Source organism: Octopus sinensis, linkage group LG3 (assembly GCF_006345805.1).
Source record: "Octopus sinensis linkage group LG3, ASM634580v1, whole genome shotgun sequence".
Classification (NCBI taxonomy): Eukaryota; Metazoa; Mollusca; class Cephalopoda; order Octopoda; family Octopodidae; genus Octopus; species Octopus sinensis.
Window position 1 is genome coordinate 74,072,698 of NC_042999.1, and position 15,007 is coordinate 74,087,704.

At 35.3% G+C, this 15,007-nt stretch overlaps 1 protein-coding gene across 1 annotated transcript in view; it reads right to left on the reverse strand.

Moving 5' to 3' along the window:
• Positions 1-274: 274 nt before the first annotated feature.
• The window catches only part of LOC115209480, a 447,652-nt gene continuing 432,919 nt past the window's right edge, over positions 275-15,007 (reverse strand). Inside the window, exons 26-27 of the mRNA XM_036501652.1 lie at positions 8,544-8,677; positions 275-1,287 (exon numbers count right to left, since the gene is read on the reverse strand). Coding sequence (XP_036357545.1) covers positions 1,120-1,287; positions 8,544-8,677 — 302 coding nt within the window. The 3' untranslated portion in view covers positions 275-1,119. The remainder of the gene's footprint in view (positions 1,288-8,543; positions 8,678-15,007) is intronic.

Sequence of the window (15,007 nt, forward strand, 5' to 3'; positions counted from 1 at the left end):
GTCTTGGACTCAAATAATGCAGAAGCTAATTTCCACCCACCTCATAGGTCCAGGCTATACTGATATGAATATCCACCTGTCTTAGAAAACAATGATGTGAAAATAATTTGGAACTTCGACACATATACAGGTCACCAGATAGCACACTGTAAATCTGACAATTTTCATCAACAAAAACGATCATAGAGTATTAATAACTGACATAGAAATGTCTAAATGACTCAGCATTGGGACAAAAATGGTTACAAAATAAAATGTTAAGATAAAACACAAATATCATGCTGATTAAGTTTTATTAAAGATCTTGAATCATTACAAATGTTAATTTTAAGATTTTGAATAATTTATCATTGAAAATAATTTGCAAAAATTTTAATGAATATAAATGTTAGAAATTACGTAAAGTATCATATAACAAGTGAATTGATTAATTCTAAAAATGTTTATGTAAAATAAAAGTTAAAACCAAAGTTGACAAGAAATAAAAACAACCTCTTAAAAAACAAAGAGCAAAGCAAAAACATAAAGCAGAGCAAAAGCAAAACAAACAAACAAACAAACATGGCTACTAATTACAGTGCCAAATATTTAACTGATTTTGCTTATGGACACTGTTTTAGCTAAAATTACATACTTTAACAATTTATAGGTGATTGCAGCTTCTAGAAAGAAGTTTGTGTGTGTGTGTGTGCATGTGTGCATGCATGCAGGCATATGTGTACGTGTACATGTGAGTGGAGAGGGGTGTAGACATGTGTGCATACATGTGTGTTCTCATGACAGCATGGTTTCTAAATTAAAAATTACAGTCATTTATTTTAAAGTTAATGTTCATTATGATTATTTCAGCTAATGGAATACATTTGTTTGAAAGTATTTTTGTGCAAATCAGTCTTTTAAATTAAAGGTATTAAAAGAATACATTTGTATATTTAAACTCAGAATAGATATGAATAAAGAAAACTTATAGAATTAAAAGGAAGCAAGCATTTAATGAGATACAAATTTAAGTCACCAGGTGAGCTTTGACAATTATTGCAGGATTAAGCAGTTAATGAAATCAATTTAATTTAAGTACAGAATAATTTTGAACATAGTAAGAGATATTTTGAATGGAATTTATACATGTGCATATTTCTTAATCCATGTTTTTACATAATCAACAGAAGAAAATCCTCCTGGCCTTGATATAATTTGTTTACAGCCTGACATACCAAAACTGGTAACACCATATACTACCCAAAAACCATGGGCATTGAGTGCTTGTAATGGACCTCCACTGTCACCCTAGGAAAGAATTAAAAAATTATGAATATTTAGATATCATTATAAAACTGACAAACTATTAGATTATTGATATAAGCCATTACTGCATTCATCATCATCATTTTAAGATCCACTTTTCTATGCTTGCATGGGTTGGGTGGAGGTTGCTGACAGACTTTTACAGCCAGATGCAATCTCAACTAAAGGAGGAGTAGTATTTGGGGAGGTGGTTTTGTGACAGGTGATGAGAAGTTCATGAATAGATGGTCAAATAAGTTAAAATGCATGACCTATTTGATATCTAAAGACGACAAATTGTTGGAGTATGGATCACCGGTGCTTCAGTTACTAAAGCTGTGGATTTGTTTAATATTTTGAGAGTTATGGTCTAGAAAACCATGTAGGCATTCCAAAATTTAAAAACCATCCCTGGCAATTATAATTCTGGATGGAAGCAAAGCACATATAGTGGGCATGCAGAATACTGAAACATATTGTGTTTAAAAGCCATGAAGCTACAGCAGCAAAAATGACAACAGATATAAACCATTCCCTTGTCAACTCTGTAACCAAGAAAACCATTTGTCATGACCTCCATACACCTGGATGCTATGGGAGGATTGCACTTGTTAAACTTCTCCTGCACCCCATTAACATTGATAAACATAAAAATGGTGTCTAGACTATCAGAAGAGGTCAATAGCTCAGTGGAACAATATCATTTCACATGAATCATCTTTCATTATTTTTCCCACTTTGGGGTGAGTTTATTTTCAGATAGAGTTCAAATAAACCCTCAACCCTGACAGACTTCTGCTGTGAAGCATGGAGGTAGCTATGTGATGATTTGGGCAACCGTTTGGCAGAATTCTCTTGGCTCTTTAGTTGTTCTACATGGCAAAGTTAATGCAAAAGGATTTTCTTAGTAGTTCAGCTGATTATGGCCATTATATGTACTGATTCACAGAGGCTAGTGTTATTGAAAATTTGTATGAATAGCACAAAAGTGAAGTAGGCCACAATCACCAGATCTCAATATAACTGAACATTTATAGTATACTTTAGAGCAGCAAGTAAGGAGCCACTTCCCTGTATCATTGTTGGTGAAAGAACTAGAGCAAGTTTTTCTTAAAGAATGGCTCAGAATTCCCCTAGTAACCATTCAAAATCTGTACAAGTCGGTGTTTTGTTGTATTAAAGCTGATATTGATGCCAAAGTTGACCCTACCTCATATTATGTACTCTCTTTTACTTGTTTCAGTCATTTGACTGTGGCCATGCTGGAGTACTGCCTTTTAGTCGATGAAATCGACCCCAGGACATATTCTTTGGAAGCCTAGTACTTATTCTATCGGTCTCTTTTGCCGAACCACTAAATTACAGGGACGTAAACACACCACCATCGGTTGTTAAGCGATGTTGGGAGGACAATCACAGACACACAAACATATACACACACATGCTTATATATATACACATTTATACAACGGGCTTCTTTCAGTTTCTATCTACCAAATCCACTCACAAGGCTTTGGTCAGTCCGAGGCTATAGTAGAAGATGCTTGCTCATGGTGCCACACAGTGGGACTGAACCCGGAACTATGTGGTTGGTAAGCAAGCTCTTTACCACACAGCCACTCCTGCACCTATGCAATAAAACTTAATTACACACTGTGCTTTCATTATTTTATCCAACTCCTCCATATATGTATGTGTGAATGTGCATGTATGTGTACGCATGTCTATCTATCTATCTATCTATCTATCTATTTGTCTGTCTGCCTGCCTGTTTGTCTGTCTGTCTATCTATCTATCTATCTATCTATCTATCTATCTGTCTATAAGAGGGAGTACCCAAAAGTAACCAGAAACGTTCTCCGTGAGACATGCCCATTGTAGTTCATGCTTCTGCCACTAGAAGCCACTTGATGCAATCCTCAGGCAATAATACAAGATCCAAATAATATTGATAAACAAACTATGTTACGAAGTTACGAAATAGGAAATATTTCCTATTTTTGATTGTATTATTCATGACTAGTAAAAGCATTGGGTATATTAATAAGACGCTAAAACATATTTTTATACATTTAAAATCCAGATAGATTAATTTAATCATTGAACTTCATAACATAGTTTGTTTATCAATATTATTTGGATCTTGTATTATTTTGACTTTGATCGTTGTTATCATATTATTGCTATTGACTGGATTTATAGTGGACTGTTGGTTGTGGTTGAATATCTTCATAGTGTATTGTTCATTTGTTCTAATATTTTTACACCTTTCTTTAAGTTTTGGGGCTTAAATGTTTCTTACTTTCCATTAGTAAATAATTTTCGCCATTATATCATTTTTATATATATTGATAGTTATAAGTTAAGATAGATATTAATTATTATATCTATTTATTTAGATTTTTTTTATAAAGGGATCTAACTTATTACATTTAATTTGAGTATTAATTTTGTTAGACAATATATTATTTAATTATTAGGTGGTATATTTATTAAGTAGCATTAAATTTAAGATAATTTGGTATTATATTAATTGATATTTAGTCAACTATATTATAGAGTGGTATATTAAATCTATAGATACTACACATATATATTAATTATATAGCTAGCTTATTTAATGAGTTTGTCTATATTTGAACCACTTCATATTTTGATTACAATATTAATGGCTTGTACTAGCATTGTGTATATTGATTAATTTTAAAGTATTGAATAATTTAAGTATTGTTTTTAGTTTTCACTTAATGTATATTTAGTATCTTATATATATATATATATATATATATATTGAAGTATATTCATTAATTAATTATTTTATTATTCTAGTTTATTTTCAACTTGATGAGTGGCTATATTTATATCGAAGTGATTTTACTACTACTATTAATTTTTTTTAGTATAATCATTTCTTAAATATAGCCATGAAACACGTGTCGTTATTCTACCAAATATATACGTTTTTATTATTATTTTGAAATTTACTTAATTGTCGGTATATTATTGTTATTTTAATTTTAATATTTCTGTTATATGTAATTTTCTAGATGATGTAATTTAATTGTTCATTTTGAATTGATAAAAGGTGGTTTTTTTTCTAATTTTTATATATATATATTATATTTTGTGAAATTTGATTTAGTATTTCTAAATTGAATTTTTCCCTGTAAGTTAGGAATAATATTCCCTCAAATAATTATATATAGAAACAAACTTACTTAGAAATGGATGCATGTGTTCTGTCGTGTAATAACAAATTAATAAATACAACATATGCATATATACATACATATATGTACATACCTACATCTAAATGTATATATACATGCATATATGGGTACAGGATACCAAAAATGGTATCCACATTTTACACACGTTCTGTAATGAATTTTAATATCTACATCGTTGTTTATCATGGGTCGATTTGTATGAGAATTTTGATGGCTCACCAGTCCTGCATGACTCCTCTGCCCACAAACCACACACATAAAAAGCAACACTCTCTTACTTTGCACAGGTTCCTCCCTTCTAAGCCCACTCCTAATTCTCTCATACCTCACTTTCTCTCTCTCAAACCTTGAACAACCATCATGCACTATCTTCCTCCAACCATCATGGTCTTGTGCCTCCCTCTCCCAATTACCAGCTGTAATTCCTGTCTGTATTAGGTCTCCTGCCATCTTCCAGCTCACTATACAATAGCTGTTTGTGCAGTTGCTCATCACTCATCCTTCCCAAATGTTCCCCTCCCCACCTCAAACGTCTTTGCAAAATCATTGACTCTATACTTCAACTGCCACTTCCTCTCAAGCACCTCCACATTATTAATGGCCATTTTCCAGTTTCTCTCCAAAATTTTTCTCAGACAATATTGATGAAATCATTCCACTTGCCTTACCTGTCTACGGTAAACAACCCATGCCTCACTTCCATATAACAAAGATGGGAGGACACATGTGTTATATACTTTTACTTTAATTTGTGAAGATATATTATGTTGTTTCCACAGAGGCCTATCAAGCCTACCAAAAGCACTGCTAGCCCTACTGATTCTGTATGAAATTTCATCATCAAGAATTTAACCTAATTCTCAAGGGTAAAGATGTTCTATTGAAATGCCTTATTACTCTGATATAAGAAAGCAATTTTGTTATAACTGCACAAAAGGTGTATTTTCCATCATGAAAAAGTACAAAAAACTGTCAGCTGGAGGAGGGAGAGATTGTTGGAGATTTGCGAGAGAGGTTTTTTGAGGTTGGTGAGAAAGATTGTGAGAGCTTGGTGAGAAAGGTTGTTGGAGGTTGGCAAGAGGCAAAGACATTATTCTGCTTAGCAAAGGCATCTGGGAAAGGTATTACTGCTGTCATTAACAGAAAAACTATTGTTTTACTGTGAGAAAAGCGCTGTTGAAGTGTTAAGTGAAATTTGGCAATCGAGGATCCAATCCTTGCGATGCCTGCACGAAGCCACTACAAATATGTTGTGGAATAAAATATTTATCAGCTGTCATGGAAAAAGGGTAACTGTAAAAATGCAGAATTATTGGAGTAATGGCCATTCAAAAAAGTATGTATGTATAGAAATGCATGAATGAAGTTTTTAAGGTTTAAGATTCAATTTAAGGAAGTGCAATAATAATGTTTAGCAGTTCAAAACTGTGAGTAGTGAAATGTAAAATTATGTCAGCTGATCGTAAGAATGAAATATTGATCACTTCGCTAAAATCTGCAGGTGGTATGGGTTATTTCCCTTGGCTTGTTTAAATAAGGTATTAGTAATATGTAGTAGATAGAAGGATCCATTGGAAGGGCTCTATTATCGATTTTTTTCAACAATCTAAGTATGTCATGAGGTTTCCAGACATGAGTTCTACTCATGTGTCAAATAAAGTATAAAAGTGACATTGTCTGCAAAAATTAGAAATAGGATGCACAAAAAATCAATATTCAAAGTAACTGGACATAAACAATGAAATGGGTTATTTTCCTTGAGTGTTTTAAAAAAATATTGTACAGGTGCTATAGGTTATTTCCCTTGGGTGTTTAAAAAAATTATTTATATGTGGTAGATATCAAGGTATCTTCCAGGGGCCGTATTATCGATTTTGTCACGAGGTTTCCAGACATGAGTTCTACTCACGTGTCAAATTTCAACAAAATCAATAAAACGATACAGGTGGAGTTAGTTAACAATGCCACAAACATACACCAATTTTTCACATATATAGTAGATATATATACACACACATGCACGCACGCACACACACACACACACACGTATTCATATATACACATATAAATATGCTTAATCTTATTAAAATTGATAATGATAAGTATGAAAATTTATGTCAACACAATATTATCATGGTAATCCAAATTCGTAAAATTCTAACTGAACCTCTGAAAGAATTTTAGTTGTTAAAAAATGCTAACGAAAAGAAACGCCAAACCAAATTTAACTTTAGACATTCATTCATTCAACCAAGAGTGACATCATTGAATAACTAATTTAGTTTATAAAAATAAAATATAAAAATTATCATACTAATTCCATATCTTTTGACAATTTGAAATCTACATATGAAAAATAAAAATAAAACCTAACATAAAAAACAAATATATTGCATTAACCTGTCATACATAAGGATTTATCTGAGATTTGTATTCTACATACATTTACTGGTATCTACTCATTAAAATTTAACCTTATTCCTTTACATTGTGTGTCTACTGGGCTTTTTAATTCCATTTTTCTTACCTATATATTAAATCCTTAAAAATATTTTATCAACATTTAACAAAAACATCTTTGAACGATTACTCAGGAGCATATTCACCATCTACTTCAATTTCTGCTTGGCATTTTGTTTAAATTTTTTGTTAAATAAAATTTATTGAAAAAAAGCTGCAATAATTATGCACCAATCTAATATATATATATGTACTAGACTACCCATGACCTGTTGGGTCACTGGGAATCTCAGTTTCCCAGCAATGGAGTTTTGTTTTGTGGGTCTTTTCTTTTCCAGGTTATTTTGCATGCTTTCAACGAATGTGACATCGAAATCATGCGTAAACAGCTCCTTTCCTCTAGAATAGGAAAGGTTTGGCTGCTATTCCTTGCACGCCCTGCTACCACGCAACAGGTTTGTTGGATCCTTTAACACAAATACCTGTTACGTAGTAGTAGGGCATGCTAGAAATAGCAGCCAAATCTTTGGAGATGAAATAATGTTGAATGCACCCGAAAAAAAAAACCTAGGGAAAAAACTATTTCATACCGAGGTTACGAAGTTCATGATATATATGTGTTTATGTATGTATGTGGGCATGTAGGTCTTCGTTAGAAATGTGATGGTGCCACCTGATGTTCTTGATGGTTCTCAGGACTTTGCTATCAAAGCTATTGATCCTCTTTGCTAAGGTTTTTGTGAGGGGCCACATTTCTGGTCCATAGCGGAGAATGGAGGGATGCATGGTCGACTACTTTATATCTGCTTTGAGGTTGACAAAAGCAATGCAGAGGTGGCAATCTTTACAGAACTCCCAAGATCTTTCAATAATGAAGTGAAGGGCAAAAATATGGCCAGGGTAGATAAATTTAGCATGAATCTGACTTGATATGAGTGACATCTGCTTCTAATGGCAGGAAGAGCATGGTTGAAGAGGATCCTGGTGAAGATCTTGCTTGGGATGGAGAGAAGGGTGATGCCTCTGTGGTTGCTGCAGATGAATTTGTCACTCTTTCATTCCCAGAAGGCAGGAATGATGCTCTGGATCCAGTCATTTAGGAGCCACTCTGACATCCAAACATAGTTGATGATGTGAGTGAACTACTCTAGATTATGTTTTCTCCTCCTGCTTTCAACATCTCCACGGTGATAGTGAAGACTCCAGGGGTTTTGCAGTTGTTGAGCTTCTTGAGGCAGCACTGACTTTGTCAGGAGCGACAGGATTGTGTCTGCAGGTGTCCTTGGTTGTGGCTGTGCCAGCATTGATGGTTAGGTTGGGACTGATTGTGACAGGTGGATGATGAAGAGGTAGGGTGAAGTGCTCTTTCCAGCATTGAAGGTAAGCAATTTCTGTGACGATGACATTGCCATTGGTATTCACCAGGGCTAGATGGTATGACCAGGTCTTGTATACTCATTATGTACATACCCACTAATAAACAACAACTCATCATATGTGCATTAAAATTAGAAGTCCATTAGAAATTACTTAATTCTAAGTTGCATGAGAGAATAGTAAATTACTCACATAACAGGTTGGTTGATAGAATTCTTTGTTATTGCTACACACAACAGCCTCTGTGATAAACTTATAATGCTGTTTGCATTTATAAAAGTCTAACAATTCAGTTTTGACTTCTTGTAAAGTTGTTACCCTTTCACCTGAAAATTAAGCAAAAACAGAAAGAAAGACAATTACTTTAATATTATAAATTTAACTTATTTAATTGTTCAAGACAAAGAAAACTGAAAGGAAATGATATGTTTCTGTAATACTTGGGATATAAATCTTGATGCAATTAAAATTTAAATGCTGAAAAATAAATTTGTACAAACACACCCACAAATTTATTTTATAGCATGCATCCTCACCAAGCACATTTGCATACAACATTATTTCAAAGTATATTTGTAGATGATATATTTTTCATGGGAGTTGCAAATACTGGGGAATACTATAAAATACTTTTGAAGAGTATGTCAAAACAGAAGACTGGAAAATTTTTAGTATTATTTATTCTGCATTACATGTTTCATTAAATTTCTTCTAATAACATGCGATCCACCTTGAACAATGCAGTAACAACCTTGGACTTCTTGGACATCTCTATTTGGCCAACTGAGCCTGATAAGCTGTTTCTGCAAGAAGCCGAGAAAACTTTGTGTTTCATGTAGTCTAATCAAACTGTTTTAGATAATGTATGTAACTCCTACTAAATATGTAGAGTGCTTCTTTCTTTTGTTTTTCCATCCACTGTATAAGTTGCTCCAGACTCTGTTGAGTTTGATCCACAAATGTCTGATAAACAGTTTACAATGGAGAGACAACTGCTGCTGTGCTCATTGAAAAACATACAGATACTACCAAAGAAATGTTATTTAACATGTCTCACGGAGGAGACCAAAAGTGGCATCAAGTTTATGCTCTGGGCTACTTTCTCCTTTGAGAATCTACCTACCACTAAACCCAAAGACAAGTTCAGCATTAAATCCTGAAAGTGCTCTCCCCAGATAAAGTGCATTGAGTGCTTCAAAGCTGACTTATGGAACACTGTGAAGAAGGAAAGGTTTTGGTATCATTCTAACCCCTTCTTCAAACCTTTAAATAACTATACAGCAAAAATTAAGCAATTGCTCAATGTACACATCCTCACAGGCAAAACAAAGATATTTACTAAGCAAGTACTTCCATACATACAAGACTCTTCACAAACATGATCACCAAGACATAGAGGAAAACTAGTACCTCCACGTACAATGACATAAATATAAAAAAACAAAGGAGCTAGCCATCCTTCTTGGTATAGAGGACTGCATGGACCACTTCATTCTGTAACCCAGCCCATATTACACTTGTGGATCACAAACCCAATTTCTTCTCCCACCCCAATTGTATGTAAGCACATACTTGATGCTATCAACTCAGTTATTTGAAGGGTCACAGGGCTGATTCAATGAAATTTTAGTGCAGCTGTGACTGACTGGCTCAGTGGCATCGAGACTATATTAGCCTGCAGATTCATGCAGTGTGACATTGCCAACCTCTACCCTTCTATATCAAAACCTCTTTTTCTGAAGGCACCCAGATTTTGCTAAGCAATTCACCAGTATATGTGATATCAATTTCAGAATGATCATGAATGCTTGAAAGTCAAATGTGGATCAAGATAATTTCTTCTGGGTGAAGAAAAAAGGTGATACACTATTGAATGCTTTATGGGAAGCTATGATAGAGCTGAGATCGCTGACCATGTTGAGTTATTCATCTTGGAAAACCACAAAAAACGCAAACACCCACACAGGTCGGCCCTTTTCAAGGATGATAGCCTAACAATCTCAAGCCATTTGAATGGCTATGCTATGGAAAAATTTTAGGAAGGATCTGATAAAAATATTCAAAGAATTCAGCCATCCATAACAGTCACCAACAACTTGGTCATGGTTAACTTCCAAGACATGGACCTAAACCTGAAGACAGGCAAGTACAACCCTTATAGGAAGTTCAGTGAGAAAACTGTGTACATGTACTGAAGCTCAAATCCCCACTGCTGTAATTAGAAGCCTAGTTTCAGGTTTTAGCAGAAGAATATCTAATGCCAATAGGTAAATCTTTAACTGGACCACCCTCACTCCATTACAATGACGCATTAGAGGAGTGGATTCTCTGAGACGTTAGCATGTATAGAGGACTCCTCCTCCGCCAATATCCACCCCTGCTATCAAGGAACCAGAAAGAAAAAGATAATCTGGTCCAACCCACCCTTTAACTGAGAAGTTTTCACCAACATCGCTAGAAGCTTCCTGTCATCGATTAAGAAGCATTTCCCCTGGGTACATTAGTACTATTGGGTTGTCTGGAAAGTTCGTGCCGATTTATTGCAGCTTACCTTTCGACTAATTTTAGAACATGGTTGAGTCCATAAAATAGGATTTGACTACATCTCCATTTAGAGCACAGTTTAAGCTATTTTTTTGTGGAAGAAAGTTTATGTTCCTATAACTTGTGTTAATTCTGTAACCCTTTAAAATAGAAGATGAGAAAGTTCATTTACAGCACTTGATGCTTTTCTTTTTCCGTAAAGGGAAAATGCTTCACAAGCAACCAAAGAAATATGCGCAGTTTATGGTGATGTTCTTTATCCGAAAGAACTGTACGGAAGTGGTTCAAAAGGTTCCGAACCAGATAAAGAGCGATCAAGCAGATCATTCACAACAGATAATGACCAAATCAAGTCATTAATTGAGAATAAGCCACATTGAGCAACCCGAGAATTGGCAAAAAGCTTCAACCTATCAAAATCCATCATTCATGAGCACCTGGTAAAGCTTTGGTACACAAATCGCTACGATGTTTGGGTACCACATGAGTTGAGTGAGAAGAACCTTTTGGGTCACATTTCAAATGTGATTCGCTTAAAAAACGGAATGAAAACGCGCCTTTTTTAAAGCAAATTGTGACAGGTGATGAGAAATGGATTATCTACCGAAATGTTCAGAGAAAGTGACATGAGCCACCCCAAAAGCGAGTCTTCATCCTAAAAAATCTTGCTTTGTGTCGGGTGGGATTGGAAAGGAATTCTGTACTATGAGCTTCTCCCAAGTAGCCAGACAATTAATTCTGAGAAATACTGCACACAACTGGACGAGTTAAAAGCAGCAATTCAAAAGAAATGTCCAGAATTGGCCAACAAGAAGGGTGTTGTTTTCCAACATGATAATGCAAGTTCGCACATTTCTTTGGGAACCAGACAAAAATTGCTGCAGCTCAGCTGGGATGTGTTACCCCACCCTCCATATTCATCAGATATTGGTCCTTCGGATTTCCACTTATTCAGGTCTCTGCAGAATAGTCTTAATTGTAAAAATTTCAATTCCTTGGATGACGTAAAAAGATACCTTGATGAATTCTTTGCCATGAAACCACCTCAATTCCTGGAAGAGGGTATTTTCAAGTTAAAGGAAAGATGGAGACACATTTTGCAACAAAATGGTTCATATTTGGTTGATTAAAAATGTAATGACAAGTATTTATTGACCTTTTTCTTTCCTTTAAAAATCGGCACGAACTTTCTGGACAACCCAATATAAGCATTTCAGCCTATGTACTATCAAGGTAAGATACTTCTGCTTAGGCAACATTGCTTCTAACATTGTAGATTACAACAAATACAAACATGTACCTTCAAAACTGCTGACCCGAACCGGTAATTTCCAAAACCCTAGCAGCTGTCCTCTGGGAAGATTCTGCTTCTCAGGGGCTGTAGTCTACAGCGCCACCCGCACACCATCCAATGGTATCACAAAGCACTACATGGGCATCATGGCCTATGACTTGAAGAGAAAGTACATGTAGCATGTGCATTTGTTTAGATGTAGTGAGAGAAAGAATTCCACCCCATTGTCTCATTTCCTGTGAAGACTTTGTAACCTCCAGAAAGAAACTCTCAACATTGAATGGAGCATCAGATTTCTGTAAGAAGCCTTCAAAAGTATAAGTTGCATGGGGCTGAATCTAGCCGTTTCAAAAAAAAAAAAATAATATAGGTGCAAGATGCCTGATACAGCTCGAACAATCCTTCAAATCAGCAATAAAAGGCCTTGAAACAAGTAATGTGCTTTTACAAACTGCGCTGAAGCATGAAGATTCCAATTCAGACATGAAACTTGATCAGAAATTTAAAAAGTCTCTTGGCCTACAAGTTAACAATAAGAATGATCAAAGACACCCAAATACTGACAGAACTATCATTGCTTCTCCTGATTTAGAAATTAGCAATCAGAAAGACCAATGATATCCAAATGGTGACAAACCTATCAGTGATGCAAAAAACATCAAACAAAAAGCAAAGAAGGTTTGCATGAATAATATCGAAGACAACTGGAAAGGCAAACTCCTGAATGGAAAATATCCTAACCGCCTGTCCAAGACAGATATTGATCAAAATCTAACATGCCAATAGCTACAAGTGACAGGCCTGAAAGGGGAAACAGAAGGTTTTGTTATTGCAGTGCAAGACCAGAGCTTACCTATCAGACACTACCATGCAAACATCTTTAAAGATGGCTCTGACACCCCACTCCCTTGCAGAATTTGTGGAAAATTCAGAGACAATTGATCATGTTGTTTTTGGCTGACCAGTCCTCGCTGAAAGGTGTACCTCATAAGACATGACAGACTAGGGAAGTACATCCTCTGGAATGTTTGTAAATACTACAAAATTAAATCCAATGAAAGTGGTACAGGCACCATCCAGAGGATGTAGGAAATATCGAGGGCGTTTCTATCCTTTGGAACCTCCTAATACAGAGACCAGACATTGTGATCAAGGACTACAACAGAGGAACTTTTCTGTTAATATGTCTCTCCTATAAAATCAAAATGTTTCAAGAAAGGAATATGAAAAGCTTTCTCACGATAAATATCTGTAAATTGAAATCACAAAAATGTGGAAGCATAGTACTATGATAATACCAGTACTAATTGGTACACTGGGAATGATGAAGAAGGAAGCTGAGAAGTATATTAAGCAACTCCCTGGTAACTCCAATCTCCGTGAACTACAAAAAGATAACCTTGATGGGTACAGCCCATATACTACGGAAAGCACTCTCCATCTAAAATGGAATAAATGTGGCGATGATTTTAGCATGTATAGCAAAACAAAAGTGTCCTTGTTACTCTTGGCCTCCAGAGGATGCCCAGTGAAATAAATTTATAATGAAAGGAGACCATAAATGATGATGATGATAATAATAACAATAATAATAATATATGTGTGTACTTGTATACATATATACATTCATTCATTTATATCTATTTTAAGCTAAACACTTGTGTGCTGAGGATGCTGCTGCACTCGGTTTCTGAATGTTGGAATTGATGTTTCATCAGGCAGTGAGGTCACTCTGTATTTTGACCCCTTTCATTCTGACACCAGAGCTACCAAAGGCCACCGACTTACGTAGGCAACAAAACAACAGCATGAGATTTGTTTCATGACTATGGGCCAGATGTTTCTATCATTCTCAGTGCTCTATCTTATTGAAAACATTTTTCTCCCTCTTGAGCAAGATGTAATGGCTTGCTTTTTCAGTAGCTTTTGACAATTTTCTGGCAACATTCTTTTCTCTCCTTTGCAGCTCATCTAGAGCTCATGAACATCAAGTGAACCCTGGCGTCAACAGATCCTCTAAGAACTCTCAACAATCATCATCATCATCATCTCCTGCTCTTGAGTTGGATGGAATGTCAAAGCCGACTTTCTACAGCCTTGACATTTTCCTATCATCTACCCTCACCTGTTTCCAAGCAATATTTACCCATGGTCAATCATGTTTTTCATATTAGACTAGAAAGGAACAATATTGCTTGTATGATGGTCATTTACAACCATCACGTTGTTAAGACAACAGTACACAAAAACACGTGCACATGCATGCGCACACATGCATGCGCACACACACACACACAATGAGTTTCTTTCTGTTTTTGTCTTTCAAATTTATTCACAAGGCTTTGGTTGAATAGAAACGTGCTCAAGGTAAAACACCATGGGACTGAATTTAAAACCATGTGGTTGGGAAGCAAGCTTCTTAACCACAATGTCACATCTGTGCCTACATTCTTTCTAGCTACTCCTACCTACCCTTATACAATGCAGGATAGCCATGTATCTCCTATATAGCAAAACACTTGTACTTCTCTTTCTATCATACTTTAACTTTTCGCAAACTGGCATAACCCCCCCCTCTCTTAAATACACCTAAATCAGCTGAGGCAACTTTTACTCTTTCACACACACACATGCCCTTCCTAATGCCAACTGCTTTACAGAGTGTATTGGGTGCTTTCAAATAGTACCAGCATCAGTTAGGTAACCAAGTCACTTAGCAAGACAAAACCTCTCAACTAAAGGAGTAGTAGTATTGAGGGAGGTGGCTTTGTGACAGGTGATGAGAAATTAGAGCATAAACAAAAGATCAAACAAGTTA